This window comes from Psittacula echo (assembly GCF_963264785.1).
Source record: "Psittacula echo genome assembly, chromosome: Z".
In the NCBI taxonomy this organism is placed as follows: Eukaryota; Metazoa; Chordata; class Aves; order Psittaciformes; family Psittacidae; genus Psittacula; species Psittacula echo.
In genome coordinates, this window is record NC_137742.1 from 106,724,031 (window position 1) to 106,746,551 (window position 22,521).

General features: G+C 41.8%; 2 protein-coding genes across 2 annotated transcripts in view; both read right to left on the reverse strand.

Annotated features, from left to right (window-relative positions):
* NETO2 (neuropilin and tolloid like 2) overlaps positions 1-2,942 on the reverse strand; it is a gene marked incomplete at both ends in the record, with an annotated part of 29,185 nt that extends 26,243 nt beyond the window's left edge. Inside the window, one exon of the mRNA XM_080637228.1 lies at positions 2,909-2,942. Within this exon, the coding sequence (XP_080493354.1) occupies positions 2,909-2,942 (34 nt within the window). The remainder of the gene's footprint in view (positions 1-2,908) is intronic.
* Positions 2,943-8,041: 5,099 nt separating this feature from the next.
* The window catches only part of ITFG1 (integrin alpha FG-GAP repeat containing 1), an 88,644-nt gene continuing 74,164 nt past the window's right edge, over positions 8,042-22,521 (reverse strand). The window contains exons 15-18 of the mRNA XM_080637084.1: positions 19,329-19,453; positions 16,157-16,239; positions 14,279-14,396; positions 8,042-10,114 (exon numbers count right to left, since the gene is read on the reverse strand). Of these exons, the coding sequence (XP_080493210.1) occupies positions 10,055-10,114; positions 14,279-14,396; positions 16,157-16,239; positions 19,329-19,453 (386 nt within the window). The 3' untranslated portion in view covers positions 8,042-10,054. The remainder of the gene's footprint in view (positions 10,115-14,278; positions 14,397-16,156; positions 16,240-19,328; positions 19,454-22,521) is intronic.

Here is a 22,521-nt window from a genome sequence, read left to right on the forward strand (position 1 = left end):
CAGGAAGTTAATCATAGTAGTCCACATTTGTGCAACCTGCCAGAGTTGGAAATAATTCTGTAGCTCATTGGAAGGCTGAGAATGTTGGCTCTCCAGAAGTAGAAGTGATTTCTTCTAGTCCTGGCTGTTTGTTAAATTATCAGGGCAGAAATCACAGAATTATATTTTGGCTTCTTAAGTTAATCAAATGTAATAACTGAAACGGTCCAAAACTAACATACAATTAGGATTCAGCACAGAGTTTGTGGTTTTGATGGTGTTTTTTTCTTTTTCTTAACCAAATATCAGCATATCGAAATGACAGAGGGGGCACATTTGAAGAATAGGAATAAGCTCTTAGCAATCACATTTTGGGGCAACAGCAGATATGAAGAAATTTCAGATAGATTTATTTACTTCCAAAGCGTAACAGGGACATAGATCTATTAAGAAAGCAGCTGGTTTTCTCCCGTATGAAGTACAGGGTTATAATGCTTTATTGTTGTGGAGCAGTTGCACTTTGCAAGCTGTGTTAGGATAAAGAATGATTTCACTGTGTTTAAAATCTCATTGAGAACTGAAGATGGGAGAAAAAGGCTTTTGTCTTTCAACAATCAAAACACAGCAAGCACCTTGGCCTCTGATGGGTTACATTCACTGCCAAGGAAACAGGTGGGCCTAGGCTGGGCTCCACCTCAGCAAAACCTGCAGCTACTGCAGGCTCAGAGCTGTAGTGACCCACCACCGCTGCCAGGCAGCATAGCTGGCTGTAAGAGCTGCATGGGAGCACATCCTCACTGCAAGGTGATGGGATTCAGCCAGGAGACTTCTACAGGAGACTTCTACAAGTTTTGCTGAATCCCTTGTGCAGAAGCAATAAGAATAATATTAAGATGTTTATTTAAATCAGACCGTATTCTTGACAGTTGAGGAATAACATAGCATAGTTCTGAACAAGCATTACAGAAGAAATCTGAACTGCCAAGTGAGTATGATGGGCTATCTTCTGCCTGAGGTGCAGCCAAAAAATACCACCTCTCTGAATGACAAAAATGTATATATGCGTTCCATGTTAAGAACAGGAGATTAAACTGTTTCTAAGAGTTATTAAAAGGTATGTGACTTTTTACAGTATACTAAGCTTCATTGCACTTCATGTGTGGTTTAGCAGATCTGCACACATAGCTTTTTTGCATGGAGAAAAAAAAACCCGGCCACTGTAAGTAGAGCTTCCATGCAAAACTTCAGATGCAACTTGTAAAATACAGACTTGCTTTGAAAGTGATTCCCAATAGTTTCCTTTGGGGATTAAATCTCTGTGTCTATTTATAGGAATCTTTCTTTTTTTTTTTTTTTTTTTTTTTCTTCCTGATTAGATGTAATAATTGGACTTCTAATGAAGAAGAGATAAAAGGGACTGCGTGATGCTAAGTAATGATAGGTTGTTTCTGTAGTCATGGCAAGTGATGCATTTAGAATACTGACAGCTTCTTGACTAATGGTTTTGTGCAACTTATAGATTATTAATAATACAAAACTTCTGTAGAGGGAATTAGTATCTGGACTCTATTGTGATTATAAAAGATTAGCATCAGGTTTGGTCAGGAGGAAACCTGGACAGTCAAATGTGCAGCAAACACTATTTCTGAAATGCAACTAAATCTGCAGATGTAGAAAGTAATTAAAAAGTAGACATGTGAGTTGTAATTTATGGGTACTTTACAGTGGTTTAAATGCCTTTTTTTCCCATGTAAGCCTTATGTTCCTATGTTATCTAAACTCAGCGGATGGCTAACACCTACATAAACATTTATTGAGAGCAAGTATCTCCTGTCTCTCAGTTACTGTGGCAGTAACAGAAAAATATTTATTTAAACCCTCAAGACATCTGGCCTTTAGGCCAGAAACATGGGATTTTATGGGCCGTGGAAACATTCGGGTTTAAAACAGACTTCTGCACAAGTTTCATATGTGAGGAGTACATAAGTGCATACCAGAAGCAGTTCTGCCTGCAATAATGCCTTGCTGTCTTCAGTAATGCAAGCAGACACTCCAGAATTTCCTAACAAAATCATGATTTATTTTTTTTTTTTTAATCCCTGATGGTTCAAGTCTGCTACTGCTGAAGAAGATACTGAATGCTAGAAAATAATCTCTTGAGGCACACGATTAACTGCCGTATCTAGCTTTACTTTCTAAGAGAAAATCCTCGCCCATTGTCGAGCTATGCAAGTGATAACACAGACAAAGAAATGCTGGGCTGAGGAGCCTTCCTCAGTTGTTTACCTTTGAGCCTAAAGAAGTTAGGAACAAGATTTAAAAGCCTCAGGAGAAGAACAGATAAACACGGGTCAGGCAGCAGCCGGTCACTCAGGTAACTCATTTTGTGAAAACCTTGCTGAAAAAAGATCCTGCTCCCGCTCACAGTACGATAACCCGATCACTGCTAGGCAGCTCGTTAGGAGTTCCGAAAGCACAAAGAGAGGTTTTTCTGTGAAAAAGCTGGAACATAGCAAGCTCCTGGGAACAGATCGGGCACTGCGGCTCCGCCGTGACCCGCGGCGCTGCAGGACGGACCCCCCACCCAAGGAGCCTAGGTACTCCCGCTGCCCGCCCGCGCCCATCGGAGACGGGGGCAGCCTGGACTGCCCGCGGGTTACCAGCTCCGCGCCGGGCTCCCGGTAGAGCCAGCCCTGCAGCCCCGCGGCGTTGACTTTCGCGCGGAGCAGAGTGGGTGCCGGGAGGCCTCCGGCCGGGTAGCAGCGGGACCACCGCGCTCTGCACAGCCCCGTGCCCCGCTTACTGAAGTTTCAGCCGCCGGTAGGAGGGCCGAAGGCTGCGCGCGAGCGGGGAGTGCCCGCACGGGGCAGAGAAGGGGCGGGCGACTCGGGCGTGCCGCGGAGGGCGCTGTGCCGCCCGCGGCTCCTACCTTCCAGCACCGAGCAGAACGCGTGCAGGGCCATCGTCTCCTGGCGGGGCGGCGGCTGTGACTCCGCGGCTGCGGCGATCACCGCCGCTCCATGGACGCAGCTGGGCTTGACGGCGGCCCCCCGCGAGGGCGCTGTGGCCCGCGGCTACAGCTTGGCCGGTCCCCGTCCGTCCCCGGCCATGCCTGGGCCCCCGCGCGGCACGGTATCAGGCGCCGCGCTCAGCCACATCCAGAGCGCGGAGCGGCGGGATCTGTCCGGGCTGGCCGGCCTCGGGGGGCGGGTAAGGGGGCGGAGGTTCTGGAAAGGGCTCCCGGGGTGTCGGTTTGAGCGGAGCTGAGAAGCTCCTAACCCGACTGAAGCGGCTGCTGGTAAATGAGGCTCATTTAAGATGTGAGGGGTGTTTGCCTGGATGAGCCGTTATACGCATGTGCCCGCCCGTCGCGGAGCCCCGCAAGCAGCCGCAGATGGGGGGGTCGCCGCGCTCCTCCCGCTCGGCCGGGCACGGGGCGAGTGACACAAGCGTCCTCGCCCCTGCCCTACGGGAACCGGCTGAGACACCCGCTTCGGTCCCATGCCGTGCCCCTAGCCACAGGCCCCATCCTTCCCGCCCGCGGAGAGGGGCCCGCCGGTGCTGGAGACCCATGCGGCCTATCTCCCAGACACGGTGGCTTCGGTGAACCAAACTGGCGGCTGCTCTCCTTTGTTTCGGATCTGGGAGGTGTCCCGATGGGGCAAAAAGAGTCCTTCGTTCCTCCCCTTTTCTCCGTCGCTCGTGGCAGGGCCCGTGCAGCTACGGCAGTGTGCCGTGCTGCCTGCAGCTCAGGCGCTGGCGAGAGCCTTTCATATGCAGTTGTGCGGCTGCTGTCTGACGAGACCGGCAGCTGAAATGGAGCTATTACTTTACATGAAGTTAACGAAAAGGTGCACTTAGCCTGCTGCCTGCCCCGGCTCCCATACCGCTGGTTATCCATCGCATGGGGCTAGCTTGTGAGGGGATAAGTTGCCTAGGGAAAAAGCCTAAGGCTGGGGCAGGTGCCGCTGTCGGGGGCCGCGTGACGGTGCTGCTGGGGGAAGGGCTTTCCGCTGGGCTTAAGGGCACCTCGAACCTGGCAATGGAGCAGCGTAACGGCAAGAGCAGAGGCTGTTCTGAATAGCCAGAGCACGGCTAGGAGAGGCTGCCGTGCTGAAGGGCTGGCTGCGTGTGATATTACAGCAACACGTATAAACCCATGAGAGATTCTTTTAACTCTCCCATAGGCAACACGGGGTGAAGATTCTCCGGGTATTCCATAGCGGATGTCTTTCCCAGCTGCGATGCGGGAAGGCTCAGCGCTTTTGCTCGGGGTGCCGCAGCACTGGCACACGGGGGTGTTCGGCGCTGTGCGGAGGGCACTGCAGAACCTCGCGCAGCCCGAGGCCGCGGTGCCAGGCACGGTGCTCTGTGCCCCGAAGCAGTCTCCACCAGGCTCCGGCCTTCCGCCATCGCTGCTGTACACGACGATGCACGTCTGGCTCCCGGGTGCCTCCCGCGGAACTGCGCTCGCCGGGCTCAGGCGCGTTGAGGAAGCCATGTGGAGCCCACTCGACAGACTCTATAAGTTTGGCAAGCGGTACATTAGATGCACAGTTGTTAACTGTTGTAACTTGTGATTCCATCTGCTTAAGGAATAGGGCCGCTCACTGCAGCCTCGAACATAGTCGTGAGAGATGAAACTCTGATTTCCCTGTGGTTTGGTGCTATGTGTTTGAACATTGAACTCATACACTGTTCGAAGGTCAGCATATCCTGTTAGAAAAGAATATTCTCTCTCTTCAGATTGTCAGTTAAATATTCCAGGCTCTTCAGGTGTGTATGATTGTCAGTTAAGGCAAACTGAGCTGGCAGGGACAGAGGAGCTGCTGGCCGAAACGGGAGTGGAATCCCCAGGACTGAGTGGTGCTCTTCTTCCGTCCTCTGTCTTTCCAGAGCTGCTGCGGTCTGCTCAGCCATGGGGAGCTGGGCAGCCCCGGCAAGACCCCATCGTAAAGGTCCTGGGCTTTTCTGGGCGTTAAAGGCCCATTTCAGAGTTCTAAGAAGCTTGATGAAGTATTACACTTGATGCTCTGGCAAAATCCCAAATTACATAATAACATTATTCCACTTACTTGAATTGTCCTTTCAATTTCAAATAGAGATTATACAGACCTTCTCAAAGAGTAGTTTCCCCCTGAATTGTTAAATAGCTGCTGCATTCCAGCAGTGGATAAAGTAATTTCTCTGTACTCACCTCTTAACCATGTATCTATAGTGGTGTGATGAAATGTTAAATTCTATAGTGAAAACTCCCTCACAAAGAGAAGACCTCATTAGGTAGATCTACTTTGTATTTTTTCTTACAAAACTGTTATTAAACTCAAGAAAATACCATACAGACACATAATTTCTGCTGTATCTGTGCACATATTTTTGTCCTCTCTGCAAGCACATAAGCACATTAAAGTCTGACTATGCTTTGTGCAGACTGTTAGGAGACTGGGGTTTGGGGTTTTTCTTGTCGTTTTGGAATGCACAGTGTAGCCGATGGCAAAACTGGGCTTAGATATTTTTATTAGTTGTGATGATACAAGAATGAGAGAACCAGCGTGATCCTCAGACCTCAAGCTGAATTTGCATTTAGGAAAACTATTTCTAGTCAGCTGTCTCCCACCAAAGAAACAGGAGAAAAACCTATCATCAGCAGTATCTTGAGCTCAGTCCAAGTTGATAGGAGTTGCAAAAACCCAATATGCTACAGTCAGTTTAACTGAAAAGTTGAACTTCTAGTTTGCCCATTAGAAGGTTGAACAGAGCTATTACTCCCTTTGGAAGTGCAGTAGCTTTTCCATTCTGCTGTTTTCTGAGATCTGTGTAAAGCTGTCAATTTGAGAGACACAGGTAGTGGCATCAGCTTGTGGATTGGGGGGACATTCTGTCAACATTACTGCTGTTTTCAGTTTCTCAGGTGGGTGTCCCTGTTGTTTTGTCTTGCTAGCGCACTTGTTATATAGATGGTACTTTAAAATTTTTTGTAGTGTACAGGTCTGAAGAAACCCTCACGTCCTGTTTTGTGAGCCTGCAGAGTTTCCAGGGAAGAAAATGCTGTGCCACCAGGTCAAGCCAGCAGTAAGCTGGAGTGAATTACACTTGAGTTTGGGAGTTAAGTTGGACACAGCTTTTGGACAGCCACCTGTGTGTGGTTTTGCTACTCTATTGAGTCATTGTGATTATTTTTGACTGGGATTAGTTAACAGAAGGCAGTGGCACCGCTCACTTTGATGTAGGGAAATACCTCCAGTTAAAAAATGAGTTAGTTACAGCAGATGCTCTGCTGCAGTAAAAGGCTTACACTTCCAATATTAGAACTGGTTTTGCCTCCTCCCAACAGTTCTTCCTTGAAACTTCCTTTGGTTTGCTGTTCTGCTAGAACTTTTAATTTTAATACTACCTAAAGTACTTGCTGCTCTTGAGTAGCAGATTGTACATCAGAAATAGTCTTAGACCAGCATTTTTTTACTATGTTTGAGGCTATTTGGATATTGTTTGTAAAAGAGTATCTATAGTTGAAGTTGCAAAAATATAGTAGTCAACAGTAAGTAATTACGAAGGTAGGAGTAAGTTACATTTTGACTGTTCTGGTACCAGGGTTTGCCAATAGGATTTAGGTGCGTTTGGTGAATCCTAACTATATACAATTTTAAATTAGAAAAGAATAGAATGTTCAAGTGGCTCTTAATGTAGCATAATATGTAATCATGCTTGAGTAAGTGTAATTGGGGCTTTGTTATTTACTACTGGGTTAAGGCCACTACAAACTTTCAAATACTCATGAAGAATATTGATGGTCTTCATAATGCTCCCTGTGCACTGCTTTATTTGCAAGGTAATATAATTAGATAAGGGGATTAGAATATATCTACATTTTTATGGCCTAAGTTGGGACATTGAGGAATTTCAAAATAAGGTTAGCATATACTTTACAATTTTTATAAATTGTATCATAGATGGGATCACATTTTTCATTGAAGACAGGAATTAATTATAAAAATAGTGCTGTGTGGCACTGTTTGATCATTTTCAAAGTGACAGTTGGGGCTGATGTTCCTGGTGCCTCAATAGAAAGATCCTGTTGCCAAAATCAAAAAAAAAAAAAAAAAAAAAAGGATAATAATTACTGAAACAGCCTAGCAATGTTCCAGATTTAACACCTCCATTGCTCTTGATTTAGCACACTTCTCAGACTTCGATCAAATAATTTGGCCATCTATTTAGAATAAGTACTGTTTAGTTGCAAAGTTTGAGATTATTTTAAGCACGATTTTATTTTCTGGATTTTTTTAATAATGCTGTTGGTTATTAATACCTTCAAAACTGGCATGGTTAAGGTTTTTACACTTTTAACAAAATTAAGCTCTAATGATTATAATATAGTAGAAACTTACGGATTGACTTCTATTCTATTTAGGTGTCATTTCTTTGAAAATACTGAACTGACTTGGTGAAATTGACTTGGTAAAATGCTTAAATTACATTTATGGCGATTGCTTTTCTGTAGCAAATGTTTTTAATATGACTCTCTGCTCAGGAGAATGGCCTCATCATAGGAGGAACAGCATACCATATAGAATTTGCTTATTAAATCTGCAGCTGAAAAGTTGGTTCTTTTGTTTGGGGATTATAATGTACTAATGATAAATCTGGTAGGATGATTCAGTCTTAAAGCTTCTCATGGAAAATGAGAACAAAGAAGGACGGTATTTCAACCGCCATCTGTCAGTTGGCATGTCAACAGTATTTTTATATAGGTGAGATTTCACTCTGAGAAAGCCTTCTAACAGCATTTCTCACCAGAGCTGTGTTACGGTGGATGTAGTTGTAACTTTCTCTCAGTTCTCAGTTACTGTGACAATCACCTGGAGTTACACTTTTTAATTAGTGTTACTTTCTTAAACTTACTGGTGGAAGGGTACTAGCCTTACCCAAACATATTTGGATGCTTACAGAATAGAAAATCAAAGTACAACATGAAACCTTTGACAAGAAGTTTAACCATATTTAATGCCTTAATTCAAAATAGTACAAATATACTGTTGTGAGCCAAGTTATGACTGTAGAAACCTTTATTATAAGAAAGCTTTTAAAGCGCCAGTGATGTATTGTATATGAAGTGATACAACAATGCACTACTGAGCATGCAAAATACCTTAAAGCAAGAGATACTGAGTTTGTTGTTCTGCTAACTTGACAACAGCCTAAATGTCAGCATGAGGTGATTTCATTCCTAATTGTTTTCCCAAAAAACATAAGGAGGCTAATCTATGTTTATTATATTGCGATAGATGGCTATAGATAACTGTGCATTGCTGCCAGTGGCATGTGTTTAGCCTTATTCTCCAACCATCTGAAAAAGACTGCAAAATATTTTAAGTTGTGCTTTCTTTTAATCATGAAATTCTTTACTACTTTTGCTCTCAGGAGCAAATTCTATCACATGGTTTAAAAAGTTCAATAGCATTAAGTATTTATCTATCTAAAAAAAAAAATCTTACTTTTTTAAGCCACTCTAAGAGAACTATTAAGAGTGTGAATTAAGGGTATGCTTAATAGTAACAGTAGAGTAGTATGGAAGTCTCCTTTGTTGGCCTCTGATCAGTTCATATTACAAACATCCAGTAAAACGTCACAGCTTGGCAGACTGCTCATCAGTACTTCTCTGATTTCTGGGTTGGTGCTGCTGTCTGAATGGGTCACTGCTCAGCACTGACATGCTAACAACCTGTTTGACTGTCTTTCAGGGTGGGTGGGATCAGTTCAGCATTGCACCTGCACTCCCTTTTCAGCTTCTGAGCTGCCAAGCAAAAGCAGTGTTACAGGTCAGCATGTGACGGGACAAGTGCTAGACCAGAGCACACTGCAGAGAACCCACTGCAGAGCTGAGTGCCTCTAAGATGAATAGTTTGTAGTTATTTGAGAAAGTATGTCCTAGTTTATCAAATGGTATTCATTAGGCATGCAAATTGAGAGATTTAAATGCACAGTTAATCATGTAAACTTCTATCACTAAAGACAAATTATTAAATAAAAGCATGATTATTTTTAAAGATTGTTCCAGAACCCTACACTGAGCAACTTGTAACTCCATCACCATTTTAAATATATGAAGTTGAGCTACTCGTCTTACAGTAGTGCACAATGACAACGTACATTGCTTATTGCAAGTGTCCTACTATATTCTTAATTTAATCTTTGTATACCTCATCCCTTAGCAATAAATTCTGGGGAGTCAATCCTCATTCATCTTCCACTCCAAAATGTTTTCTTTTTACTTCTTTAAAAACAAAATCCCATACCTTTATTATTTAAAAAAGTTACTTTCATAATTACTTTAGGATTTTCTAAAATAAATGTGGTTATAGTTTAATTATAAAAGCAGTTTATATAATGCTGATACATTTTTATGGTTTTAATTTTGAATGCATTGTCTTCTCTCCGGAACTAACACACGTAAATGCTACATCTGTCTCATGATAAGCTACTGAACTAGCATTAACATTGCAGCTTTTTTAAGTTCTCCAACAGCTAAATTCTTTAACTATTGTACATATGGATTTAAACAAAGAAAAATACAGAATACTTTAGGTTGAGCACCATTAAGATTACAATCAACATAATTAATGATAAAGTCATCCAATAAATTGCTCAAGCTTAATTTTCAGAAATGCATGTTACTTTGCAGGAACGTGTAAATGACAAGACCAATTCAGGTGATACAACGTATTCTGCTCACTGAAACGCTAAACTTTATTTAGACAGGTTTCTTTCTGTCAAATACTACTAAAGAATGGGTGGTACATAGACGATGATACATGCAATCTGATCCCTTTACTAAGAAAAATAAAATTACAGTTTTGTTAAATAAAGATGAAATGGTATTATATACAGTCTGTTAACTGAAAAGCCTTGTGAGACATTCAGGTCTAATTTTAATACTTTCCAAATAAATACCAAATAATGCAACATTTACAAATAGCACACCAGCAGTATTTGCACAGTAATTATTTTACAAACCAGAATTTAGTATTTCAATTAAGCAAATGAGTAGCAGCTCCTTCATAAATATTAAGGCATGTCACATAGCATCAAAATGGAACCGATGAGCCTCCTGTCGCTTCTCTCTGTCATCTGCTTTCTGAAAAATAATAATAAAAAAACACTTTGTGGGATCTAGAGCAATACTGTTACAGAAATGAGTTGTCAAATGTCAGAGAATGGTTGATTTTTACCATGTCATTCATTTAACAAAAGGCAAAATGCTCAGTAAAAGCCTCAATAATTAGCTTTTAAATTATGTCAGTTTGAAATAGCAACAATCTACTCAAAATTGGCTTCTGCTGTCAATGCTCAGCTGTTTTAGTATTTATGTGCCATTATTTTGTATTATTTGTAATACTGCTTTTTTAAAAGCTGTATTTCAAAAACGAAGAATGTTTCCTAGTATGTATTTATTTATGGGCAGATGTCCCTGCCCATGGCAGGGGGGTTGGAACTAGATGATCTTAAGGTCCTTTCCAATCCTAACTATTCTATGATTCTATGATTTATTTAGTATGCATTATAAATATGAGATGAAGTTACTCTGGAATAATGTCATCTATGTATGTAAATCATCATGTAGATGCCACAACCCCATGTACCAGTACAGGTTGAGGGTTGACCTGCTGGAAAGTAGTAAAGGGGAAAGGGACCTCGGGGTCCTGGTGGATAGGAGGATGATCATGAGCCAGCAATGTGCCCTTGTGGCCAAGAAGGCCAATGGCATCCTAGGGTGCATTAGAAAGGGGGGTGGTTAGTATTTCAAGAGAGGTTCTCCTCCCTCTCTACTCTGCCTTGGTGAGGCTGCATCTGGAATACTGCATCCAGTTCTGGGCCCCTCAGTTCAAGAAGGACAGGGAATTGCTTGAAAGAGTCCAGCGCAGAGCCACAGAGTTATTAAGGGAGTGGAACATCTCCCTTATGAGGAGAGGCTGAGGGAGCTGGGTCTCTTTAGCTTGGAGAAGAGGAGACTGAGGGGTGACCTCATCAGTGGTTACAAATATGTAAAGGGTGAGTGTCAGGATGATGGAGCTAGGTTTTTCTCAGTGATATCCAGTGACAGGACAAGGGGTAATGGGTGTAAACTGGAGCACAGGAGGTTCCATGTGAACATCAGGAAAAACTTCTTTACTGTGAGAGTGACAGAGCACTGGAACAGGTTCGCCAGGGGAGTTGTGGAGTCTCCTATGTTGGAGATATTCAAGGCCCGGCTGGACAAGTTCCTGTGTGATGTACTCTAGGTTACCCTGCTCTTGCAGGGGGATTGGACTAGATGATCTTTTGAGGTCCCTTCCAACTCTTGGGATTCTGTGATCATGTAGATGTTACACTTCTAATGAGATTCCTTTTAAAAATTCCATCAAATAGAAATTTCTACAAAGATGGCAGTTCAACCAACAGTTAAGAGCACCAAGCTAAAAACCTTTTTGTGGTTTTGTTGGTAGGATCATTTCCATGCTTATTTTTGCAGAGCACACAGTGATCTGCTGAAAGAGCAGTTTGGATGGTGCTTGGAAAAAAGCAGCATATTTAAATTGTACTTATGATCCAGGTAATGCATAAAAACATGTCCTTTCCCACAAGCCTCCTCTTGTGTTCTAAAGCATTACTAGAGTATGAAAGTACTTTTTAAAGGATATTTTGAACACAGAATGTGAACTTTTCTAGAAAACAGTGGTTTTGTAATGACTGACAGTATGCGTAAATCCTAGCATAAGAGAATTCAGCAAAACGGATTTAAATGTTTTTTAGCTTGCTTAATCTCAACTTTTTTTTAATGAGTAAAATGAAGAAAAGCTCTTACAGTATGCTGTTGCAAGGGAATTCAGATTTGTATCTCAATGGATAAATACATATGACAATTTTTGTAGAAATCAGTGCATGTGTTCTGCCACGGAAGTTTGTCATCTGCTTTGGCACAAGGCCAAAGATTTCTTTATCACACAATGTTTATGTATGGTAGCAACTCCATTGAATAAACTATGGATTTTACTGCATGGTGTGGCAGCAGCAGTTGTCAGTGAAGTTTAAGATGTATCGGTCTGGCTTTTTGGAAGGGATTATCAATGTCAGTAGTATTCTGAATATCAAAAATGGAGTGTGAAGAAGGGAGTGCCTTGTCACATTGGACAACATTTTGTAGCCTCACTTAGAAGGCAATTTTCACTCCACTTTTTGTATGCTTCCTGAAAAATTACTACTTCAAATTTGACGGTAACTGATACTCTGATGAATCCATCAAAACTTCTCTAGCAGTGTTATCATCCATGTGTAGTGTTCACATGACTACCATCAAGACCACAAAGCCAGTTATAAATAATGAGAACACAGGAGTATCAAGGTCCTTAGCTAATGTAGCAGACTATATTTGCTGTCAGATGAATAACGGTTTAAATTCTTCCTCAATTTCTCTTTCATTTGATGTACCAAAACTAAAAATGGATCCCAAATTTCTAAGGAATGACAGAGCAACATACTATCCTTAAATTCTACAGTTATTTAAGCAATACAATACTTGGCTGGCAGATGAATTTGTAACAACTATTGTAGACAAAGGGCTCCTATTATCATTTATCTGCAGAGATCAAAGAACATGGTTTATTTTAACTGCTGAATAAAACACTGCATCTTACAGACAGATATAACCTCTGGGGGAAAAGAAGACATTGCAACAGCCAGTACATTTCCCTTTCCTTTCTTTGCTACAGGTACTCTAGAGATCTGTAAAGGAAATAAGCATTTATGCAGAACAGTATTTTTATAAGACTAGCGAAAGAGGCAGTAAACCATGAAAAAGATCAGGAACACAGAATTTTGGAGTTTAACTCCCAGTTATGTCAGTGATACACAATACAGCCTTGATTAAGAGTCTTATTTGTTCGGTACCTCAACCATTCCTTCTTAAAATTGGGAAGGTTAAAATCAATAGGAAGGCACTGGAAAATTACAGGAATTAACAAATGTTTATATGGTAGTCTGAAAATACACACAATTTATCCAAATATTTATTCCTACTTTGACCAAGATGCAGCTGTTGGAAATGAGTTTATAATACAACCAATACACCATTTCATTCACATACACGTAATGGGACTTAAAATGGCTCAGAAAGCACTCTGGGCCGAGTGCTTCTTTATATCACAATACATGAATTATTATATGAAGAATTGTTTTAAACATTGACATTGAATTTCCATTTCTCCAGATGGCATTATATATAGTTAATCCTTCCCCAGCTCGAAGTCCAAGTATTTTTTCTGCTATTCTTGTTGCTTAAGATTTGCTAGAAACAGAGATAAAACCAGCCTATAGTCCTAGCTATCAGTTAGCAATGCTTCCTTGGTACAGTAGGACATGCTAAGGACAGTCAGTGAAAGTTTGCATTTCTTTGTGTATTTTATTCCAGCTTTTCTATTATTTGGAGACTGTATTTAATATTTTGAAGAGTGAAGACTGACAGACAACATTTAAATGCGCAAAGCTTATGTGAATGTTTAACAAGGTCATTTTATTTCCACAAGCACAAAATAACAAACAGTTCTACCATGTCAAATTGTGCAGTAATTTTATTTGACAGTTAAGATTATGGCTTGGGTACATAGTAGCATTTATTGGCAATTTTGCCAGTTGGATATGATGGAGAGCTGAGCGTAGTCAAGAAAAATTGGGACACATTTCTTTTGTGAAATGAAAGGCCTCGTTCAAAATGCTTCTTCAAATCAATGGATTTTTATCCACTGCATGTATAATTCAGACACACAAAGGAAAGCAGCCAATATGTACATGATTGACTCCGTATATAGTTTTGAATGCCGATGTCAGTACAATCAGCAAAGACAGACACAGAAGAAGAGACATTTTCCTTATTTTTAGATTACTAGCAGAACTCAAGATAAGTAAACTGATTTCATGTTCCATTTTTTAAAACAGCACCCTTTAAAACTCTGCATAATAGAAAGCTTAGATATGAAACAAAAATGTGTCCTTTACTTGGGAATACTAGCTTAATGGCAAAAATTCATCCATGTTGCTCTTCATTCCCCTTTTTAAGTGTGTTAGGGCTTAAATAGAAACAATGCCAGTTTTAAAGCTCGCAGTAAATTATGACTCAATAAGTAAACACCTTTAGGGAGTTAATGCAGTCTGTGTCAGAAGCTATACTGTAGAAAAATATGCAAAAACCCAATGTATAAGACTAAAATTTTAGGAAGTGTTAAATAGTATAGAAAATACAGAAAAGAATATAGCTAATTAAGCTTACCTTTTCTTGCCAGTGTAATATGCCAATTATAGCCAGGATGAAAACACAGACACCAATTAAGGCTATAGCTGTTAACAGCACAATGTTACTCGGGGTCAGATACAGCTTGGCACTCCAGCTATATGGAAGAAGAAAATCCAAGGAAACATTAATACCCTTCACCAGGAAGCAGAAAACAGATTTAACTTAAAAACGTCATAGAATCATAGAATAGTTAGGGTTGGAAATGACCTTAAGATCATCTAGTTCCAGCCCCTCTGCTATGGGCAGGAACACCTCGCACTAAACCATGTCACCCAAGTCTCTGTCCAGCCTGCCCTTGAACACCACCAGGGATGGAGCATTCACAACTTCCCTGGGCAACCCATTCCTAGTGTAAGACAGATAACAACTTGGGCTACAGGAACTAGTGACTATACTTAAAAGACCAAAGCTTAATGGTTTTTCTACTTGAAAAAAAAAAAACCTGGGGAAAAAAAAATACAATTATTTTCAGGTAATGCTATGTCTAAATTCAGTTTCTGTTTAACTTTCCAGGAAACCTATGGATATCCTCAGGGACTGACTTTTTTTTTCTCATTAGGAGATTTATCTCCTGCCCCTGCCCAGGACAAAGTAAAAGATGAAGGAAAATCTCCCACAAAACTGCCTGGGGCTTGGGGAGAGGGAGCAGCAGGGTGAAATAAGCCTGTAAGACAGATCGTTTTCTGCAGACAAGAAGTTCCTCTTGGACAGGCTATGGAGCTCAGCTGGTTGGGCATTGCTCAGTCTGAGTTTACGAGAGACAATGGCAGTTGTAGGCAAAATAACCAGTTGATTATGGCAGGAGAATGCTGGAAAGCAAAAATCCTAAGCACTTGGACGGGCTTCTGGAAGCCATCCCTTGAATGTTGTGGGGTCCTGTGGCTCATCTAACACCCTTTCTGTATTATAGGCTTCCTGTCATGGGAAAGCTGTCAGCAGGAGGCCATGTATCCACGTCAAAGAAACTATAAATTTATAAAGTGTTTATTATGAAATCTGATTTCTTCCTGGGATTCTCTCCTCTGCTTTTCTAGTGTCCACAAACTTTATAGGAAAGCAAAAATAATTTAAGGATAAAATGACAGGAAATCTTTTGCAAAACACATACCCTTAAATACCTCAAGACTATAACCAAATTTTCTTCATCTGGCAGATGCTATTCCTGTCGTTCTTAATTAGCGACTTAAGCAGCATATCACTTCTCAACTGTTATCTGTCCTATAGTAAAATTAACTGCTGAAACAGATTTCAGAATAATTTCTGCATGATAAATGCAACTGAACTCAGTAATACATCAAGTGGCAAAAAGCAGCTGGAATATCTGACTAATGGAAATGACAGAAACATGCTCTCTTTCTGAGATAAACATTTTCATTGCAAAGTGAATTCCATGTTTAAGCTCTTGTGTAACTGACCCATTCACTTTTTCTTAAAGAAAAGTATTAATGCCTGTGGCCACAAATACTGTGTTCAGAAGGGCTTAACTAAATGTTTTATATGCAACCAGACAGAAATTGCGTATTTGGTGAAACAGAAGTGCTTGCTTAGATCATTACCACGCTTGCAATTTGTCAAAAGAATATTGGTAAATCTAGCAAATATGTTACTATTCACACGAGTTCAGCTGGTAATATTCTGATCTCTTATGGGCACTACCTAAGCAGCTGTGTAAATACCTGAGAAGTATTCTGCCTAGTCACTGAGGAAACTACATCCAGAGAACTGACCCCCACCATTGTTCTTAAATTTCCTTGCTCTACAAGTGACTGGTTTTAATCCTACTACACATAATGCCTTAAGTAAATGCTGTATTAATGTAATCTTTTGAAGTGCAAAACAAAATGATGAAGTTACCTTCGAGGAACATTATGAGGATAGGGAATGACTATAAGCTGGGAGTTTGGTATGATAGCTGTCCATTCTTGTTTCCTTGCAGACTGAAAGAAAAACAAAGGCTATGTCAATTCATAATGAAACAATATACTTAAAAGCAAAGAAATTCTCTGTTAAAACATACAAAAGGAATGTGCTGGTTTTGGCTGTGATCGAGCTAGTTTTGTTCATAGCTGCTGGTATGGACTGTGTTTTGGACTTGTGCTGAAACAGCATTGATGATCTGGCGGTGGTTTGTTTACCACTGAGCGGTGCTCACAAAGCCACGGCCTTTTCTGCCTCTTACCCGCCAGCGAGGAGGCCAGAATTGGGGTTACCCAGCCAGGATGGCTGGCCCCTGCAGATCCAATGGATGTTCCACATCATGTGCTGTCATGCTCAGCATATAGAGCTGGAGGAATAAGGAAGGGATTAATCACTGCCTGGGTTGGGCTGGGCATTGGTCAGAGAGTGGTAGGCAACTGTACTGTGCATCACTTGTCTTTCGGAAGTGTTATTGCTGTTATTTCCCTTTCATTACTTTTAGTATAATAACATTTTACTTCATTTCAATTATTGGGCTGTTCGTATCTCAACCCATGGGTTTTCCCTTTTCCTGGTTCACCTCCCCATTCCAGCAGTTGGGGAAATGAGCAAGCAGCTGTGTGGTACTTAGTTGAGGGATGGGGTTAAACATGACAAGGAAAACACACACAGAAAACCCCAACCCAGTTGTTTTTCATCTTTTTATTTTAAATATAAGTGATTATTCCCTTATGTTTATATAAGCCTTTTATTCTGAAAGCTCCAAAGTGCTTAAAAAAACAAAGTAAAATAAAGTACAAGGCAAAAACATAATAGGGAAAGAAGAAAAGAACCAATTCTAAAAAGGAGACAGACAAAGCAATTATCCAAATCAGAATTTGGCCAGGATACTAATTTGAATACCTTGCTTTTTAAAGTTGTACGATGAGATCTTTAAAGACTGAAAATTACTAGGACCCTACTTTTATGTTTCATCTGAAAATTAGATAATCACAGTAATCTCTACCTCCCACCATACTGATCCTGGTTTTATAACTGAGGTAGAGAGGATTATGTGAGTTTACAGGCTGGCCAGGTCAACCCCAGACAAGTTTTACAGCTGAGACTGTAATAACTGGATCTTTAGATCTAATACATATTTATCAAATAAGCAAGCACTATATACCTGTACTAACATTTACAGACAAATTCAGTCATCTTTTGGTCTTAGTGTTAGTTTCAGAGCTTATACACTCTACAAAAACCAGGCACACAAGTTTTTTTCTGACTAACTTTTTTTCTGTATTCAAACTACATTGTGTACAGTTCTGGTGTCCTCAATAGAAAAAGGACATAGAACTGTTTGAACAACTCCAGAGGAGGGCCATGAGGATGATCAGGGGACTGGAGCACCTCCTGTATGAAGACTAGCTAAGAAAGTTGGGGCTGTTCAGCCTGGAGAAGGCTGCATGGAGACCTCATAGCAGCCTTCCAGTATCTGAAGGGGGCCTGTAAGGATGCTGGGGAGGGACTCTTCATCAGGGACTGTAGTGGTAGGACAAGGGGTAACAGGTTCAAAGTTAAACAGGGGAAGTTTAGATTAGATATAAGGAAGAAGTTATTTACTGTGAGAGTGGTGAGGCACTGGAATGGGTTGCCCAGGGAAGTTGTGAATGCTCCATCCCTGGCAGTGTTCAAGGGCAGGTTGGACAGAGCCTTGGGTGACATGGTTTAGTGCGAAGTGTCCCTGCCCATAGCAGAGGCGTTGGAACTGAATGATCTTAAGGTCCTTTCCAACTCTAACTATTCTATGATGGCTTTCTATAACTGATGGATAGGGGCAGAGCAGTTGACGTCATCTACCTGGACTTCTGGAAAGTGTTTGACACTGTCCCGCACGACATCCTTGTCTCTAAACTAGAGGGACATAAATTTGATGTGGATGGACCAGTCCATGGATAAAGGATTGGCTGGATGGCTGCACACAAGGAGTTGTGGTCAACAGCTCAGTGTCCACATGGAGACTGGTAACAGATAGTGTCACTCAGGGGTCCATTTTGGGACCAATCCTGTTCAACATCTTTGTCAGTGACATGGGATTGAGTACATCCTGAGCAAGTTCGCCAACAACATTAAGCTGGAGGGAAGGGATGGGAGCAATGGGGACCTTGACATGTCTGAGAGGTGGCCAGTGCCAAACTCATGAAGTTCAACAAACTGAAGTGCCAGGTCCTCCACCGGGGTCGGGGAAATCCTGAGCACAGCTACAGGTTGGGCAGGGAAGATACTAAGAGCAGCCCTGTGGAGAAGGACTTGGGGTGTTGGTCCACGAGAAATTGAACATGAGCTGGCTTCAGTGTGCACTTGCAGCTCAGAAACCAACTGTGTGCTGGGCTGCACCAAAAGAAGCGTGACTAGCAGGTTGAAGGAGGTGATCCTGCCCCTCTACTCTCCTCTCGTGAGACCCCACTTGGAGTAATGTGTGCAGTTCTGGTGTCCTCAACATAATAAGGACATGGAGCTGTTAAAGCAAGTCCAGAGGAGGGCCATGATGTTGATAAGGGGGCTGGAGCACCTCCCATACAAAGACCAGCTAAGAAAGTTGGGGCTGTTCATCCTGGAGAAAAGAAGCTGCATGGAGACCTCAGAGCAGCCTTCCAGTATCTGAAGGGGGCCTATAAGGGGAGAGACTCTTCATCAGGGTCTTTAGTGCTTGGACAAGGGGTAATGGGTTCAAACTTAAAAGAGGGGAAATTCAGGTTAGATATAAGGAAGAAATTCTTTACTGTGAGGGGGGTGAGGCACTGGCACAGGTTGCCCAAAGAAGTGGTAAATGCTCCATTGCTGGTAATGTTCAAGGCTAGGTTGGACAGAGCCTTGAGCAGCATGGTCTATTGTGAGGTGTCCCTGTCTGTGGCAGAGGGGTTGGAAGTAGATGATCTTTAAGGTTCTTTCCAACCCTAACTATTCTATGATTCTATGAATATCCTTACTTCTGGAGGAAAAAAAAAACCAAACCGAAAACAGAAAAAAAAGTCCCTAGCAGTATTTCCATCCAAAGTCTATCAAGAAAGGTAACACCATATACATTGACAATTGTAATATTGACAATCATTAAATCTCAACTGACCTTTTCTCCTAAAGGACGAGGAATGCCAACATACAAATGGTCGAGGAAATTAGCACTACGTCCCAGGCCTAGTACGTTGTATGGCAGCTGCAGAGCATAATGTGCTGATTGGCTAAGCTGTCCAGCTGAAATAAAATTGGAAAAGAAGTCTGAATAGGTATTTTGCGAAAAAAAAAAAAAAACGCAACCCTGAAACCATTAACCTTCTACATGTATACATTCAGAGTCAGTCATGAAAAAAATTAAAAAATGTTAATCAACTGCATGATTATTTAATTCTTAAAGGCTCAGTCCCACATCTCCAAAACTTCTTGTGGGCACTCATAAGTTGGAGAATAGCTTAAATGCTTTAGGTTTCTAGGTAAGATGATTCTTTTGAGCACCATTTCCATGGTGCCATTTCCTTGTTAAACTGAATCTAGACTACTGTCCTGGGTTCAGCAGTAGCAGTCATTTTTCTCCTTCTTAGTAGCTGGTACAGTGCTGTGGTTTTGACTTTCAGCCTGGGAACAACGCTGATAACACTGATGTTCTTAGTTGTTGCCAAGTAATGTTTACTCTGACCAAGGACTTTCTCAGTCTCATGCTCTGCCAGGGAGGAGGGGAAGCTGGGAGGAAGCAGAGACAGGACACCTGACCCAAACTAAGCAAAAGGGTATTCCATACCACAGCACGTCATGCCCAGTATATAAACTGGGGGCAGTTATCTGGAAGGGCTAAATCACTGCTCGGGTCAGGCTGGATATCGGTCGGTGGGTGGTGAGCAGTTGTATTCTCTTCCCTTGTTATTTCCCTTATCATTATTATTATTGGTGGTAGCAGTAGTGGGTTTGTGTTATACCTTAGTTACTGGACTGTTCCCAACCCATGGGAGCTACATTCTTTTGATTCTCCTCCCCATCCCTTTGGGAGCAGGGAGAGGAAGGGGGGGCAGAGTAAGTGGCTGCATGGTTCTGAGTTACCAGCTAGGTTTAACTCACACAGTTCTTTGGGGGGTGTGGCCATGTGCCTGATCCGAGCAGTGATCTAGTCCTTCTGGGTAACTGCCCCCAGTTTATATACTGGGCATGATGTGCTGTGATATGGAATACCCTTTTGCTTAGTTTGGGTCAGGTGTCCTGTCTCTGCTTCCTCCCAGCTTTCGCTCCTCCCTGGCACAGCATGAGACTCAGAAAGTCCTTGGTCAGAGTAAACATTACTTAGCAACAACTAAAACCATCGGTGTTATCAGCGTTGTTCTGAGGCTGAAAGTCAAAACCACAGCACTGCACCAGCTACTAAGAAGGAGAAAAATGACTGCTACTGCTGAATGCAAGACAACTATTTTTTACAGGTTGAGAAAAAATCAGCAATCTGCATTTGTTTTTATTTGAAATAGTGCCAAGTCTTTTGCCCTATTGATTTACAAGCTCATACTCAATATGTGAAAGTTCACTTTCTTCTTGGTCTTAATCAGTAACTACTGATTTTTCCTGTGTCACAAAATAAGCTGAGTAAATTTGTATGAACCAATTCTTACATAATAAATTGATTCAATGAAAGCAGGATTACAATGGTTGCAAGGTAGGCCCTAGTAAGAGCATGTAATTATAACTAATTAAAAAAGAGACTGTAGGGGAAAAGTAACATTGTATGTTTCCTGAAAAGGCAGCAGGGAAACAAACAGCTGCAACAGATAGTGTTGCAGCTATCAACAGGTTTGCTAACATCCCATTTCCAAGGTATTTGATTTGTCCATTTAAACAGAAAAATTTGTAATCTTCTAATTTCTGGCAAACTGATTCAGATCCTATGATGATTCTTCGTTCATTGTCTAGAAAGCTTCTTTGGAAGTGATTTGGATTTTAGGAAGCAGGAATAATATCAGCACCTCGTAAGCACCACAATGAATTTAGCCCTTCACCAGGTTAACAGAAATGAGTGTGAAGGACACTTGACAACCACAAGCAGGTTTATGCGACCAGCAGAAACAGTTTTGCACAGAGATATGATGTAGTCTGTATTTTTAAAGCGTTGAAATTTATCTCTGCTGTGATACCTAACATTATGCCTCAAATTGGAAAGTGTAAGTTAAGTGACAAAACATAATAAAATGTGAATTAAAGAACACAAATTCACAAGCACCTCCATATGAAGACAGGCTGAGAAAGTTGGGGCTGTTCATCCTGGAGAAAAGAAGGCTGCATGGAGACCTCACAGCAGTCTTCTAGTATCTGAAGGGGGCCTGTAAGGATGCTGGAGGGACTCTTCATCAGGGACTGTAGTGTCAGAACAAGGGGTAACGGGTTCAAACTTAAACAGGGGAAGTTTAAATTGGATATAAGGAGGAAGTTCTTTACTGTGAGGGTGGTGAGGCACTGGAATGGGTTGCCCAAGGAAGTTGTGAATGCTCCATCCCTGGCAGTGTTCAAGGCCAGGTTGGACAGAGCCTTGGGTGACATGGTTTAGTGTGAGGTGTCCCTGCCCATGGCAGAGGGGTGGGAACTACGGGATCTTAAGGTCCTTTCCAATCCTATTATATGATTCTATGAATTTATAATCAATTTACAGCCAATTCCTTACTACCTTGCCACACTTTCTTCCAAGGCTGAAAGACAAGATCTGAAAACTCAGCCTGATACAGTTACCTTTTTATTAAGCTAAAATGCTTTTAGCAGAAAGAAATAGTACAGTCTTCTGAAAGATTAGGCATATTTTAGATTTACTTTTTCCCCACTGTCCTGGGTTCAGCAGTAGCAGTCATTTTTTCTCCTTCTTAGTAGCTGTTGCAGCACTGTGTTTTTGACTTTCGGCCTGGGAACAGAGCTGATAACACCGATGTTTAGACTGACCAAGGACTTTGTGAGTCTCATGCTCTGCCAGGGAGGAGGAGAAGTTGGGAGGAAGCAGAGACAGGACACCTGACCCAAACTAGCCAAAGAGGTATTCCATACCACAGCACGTCATGCCCAGGGATGTAACTGGGAGTTACCTGGAAGGGCTGGATCACTGCAGGGTGGGGGGTGAGGTACCAGTCGGTGTGCGGTTGTATTCTCTTCCTTGTTATTTCCTTTATCATTATTATTATTGGTGGTAGCAGTAGTGATTTGTGTTATACCTCAGTTATTAAACTGTTCTTATCTCAACCTGTGGGAGTTGCATTCTTTTGATTCTCCTCCCCGTCCCTCCAGGAGCGGAGGGAAGAAAGGTGGGG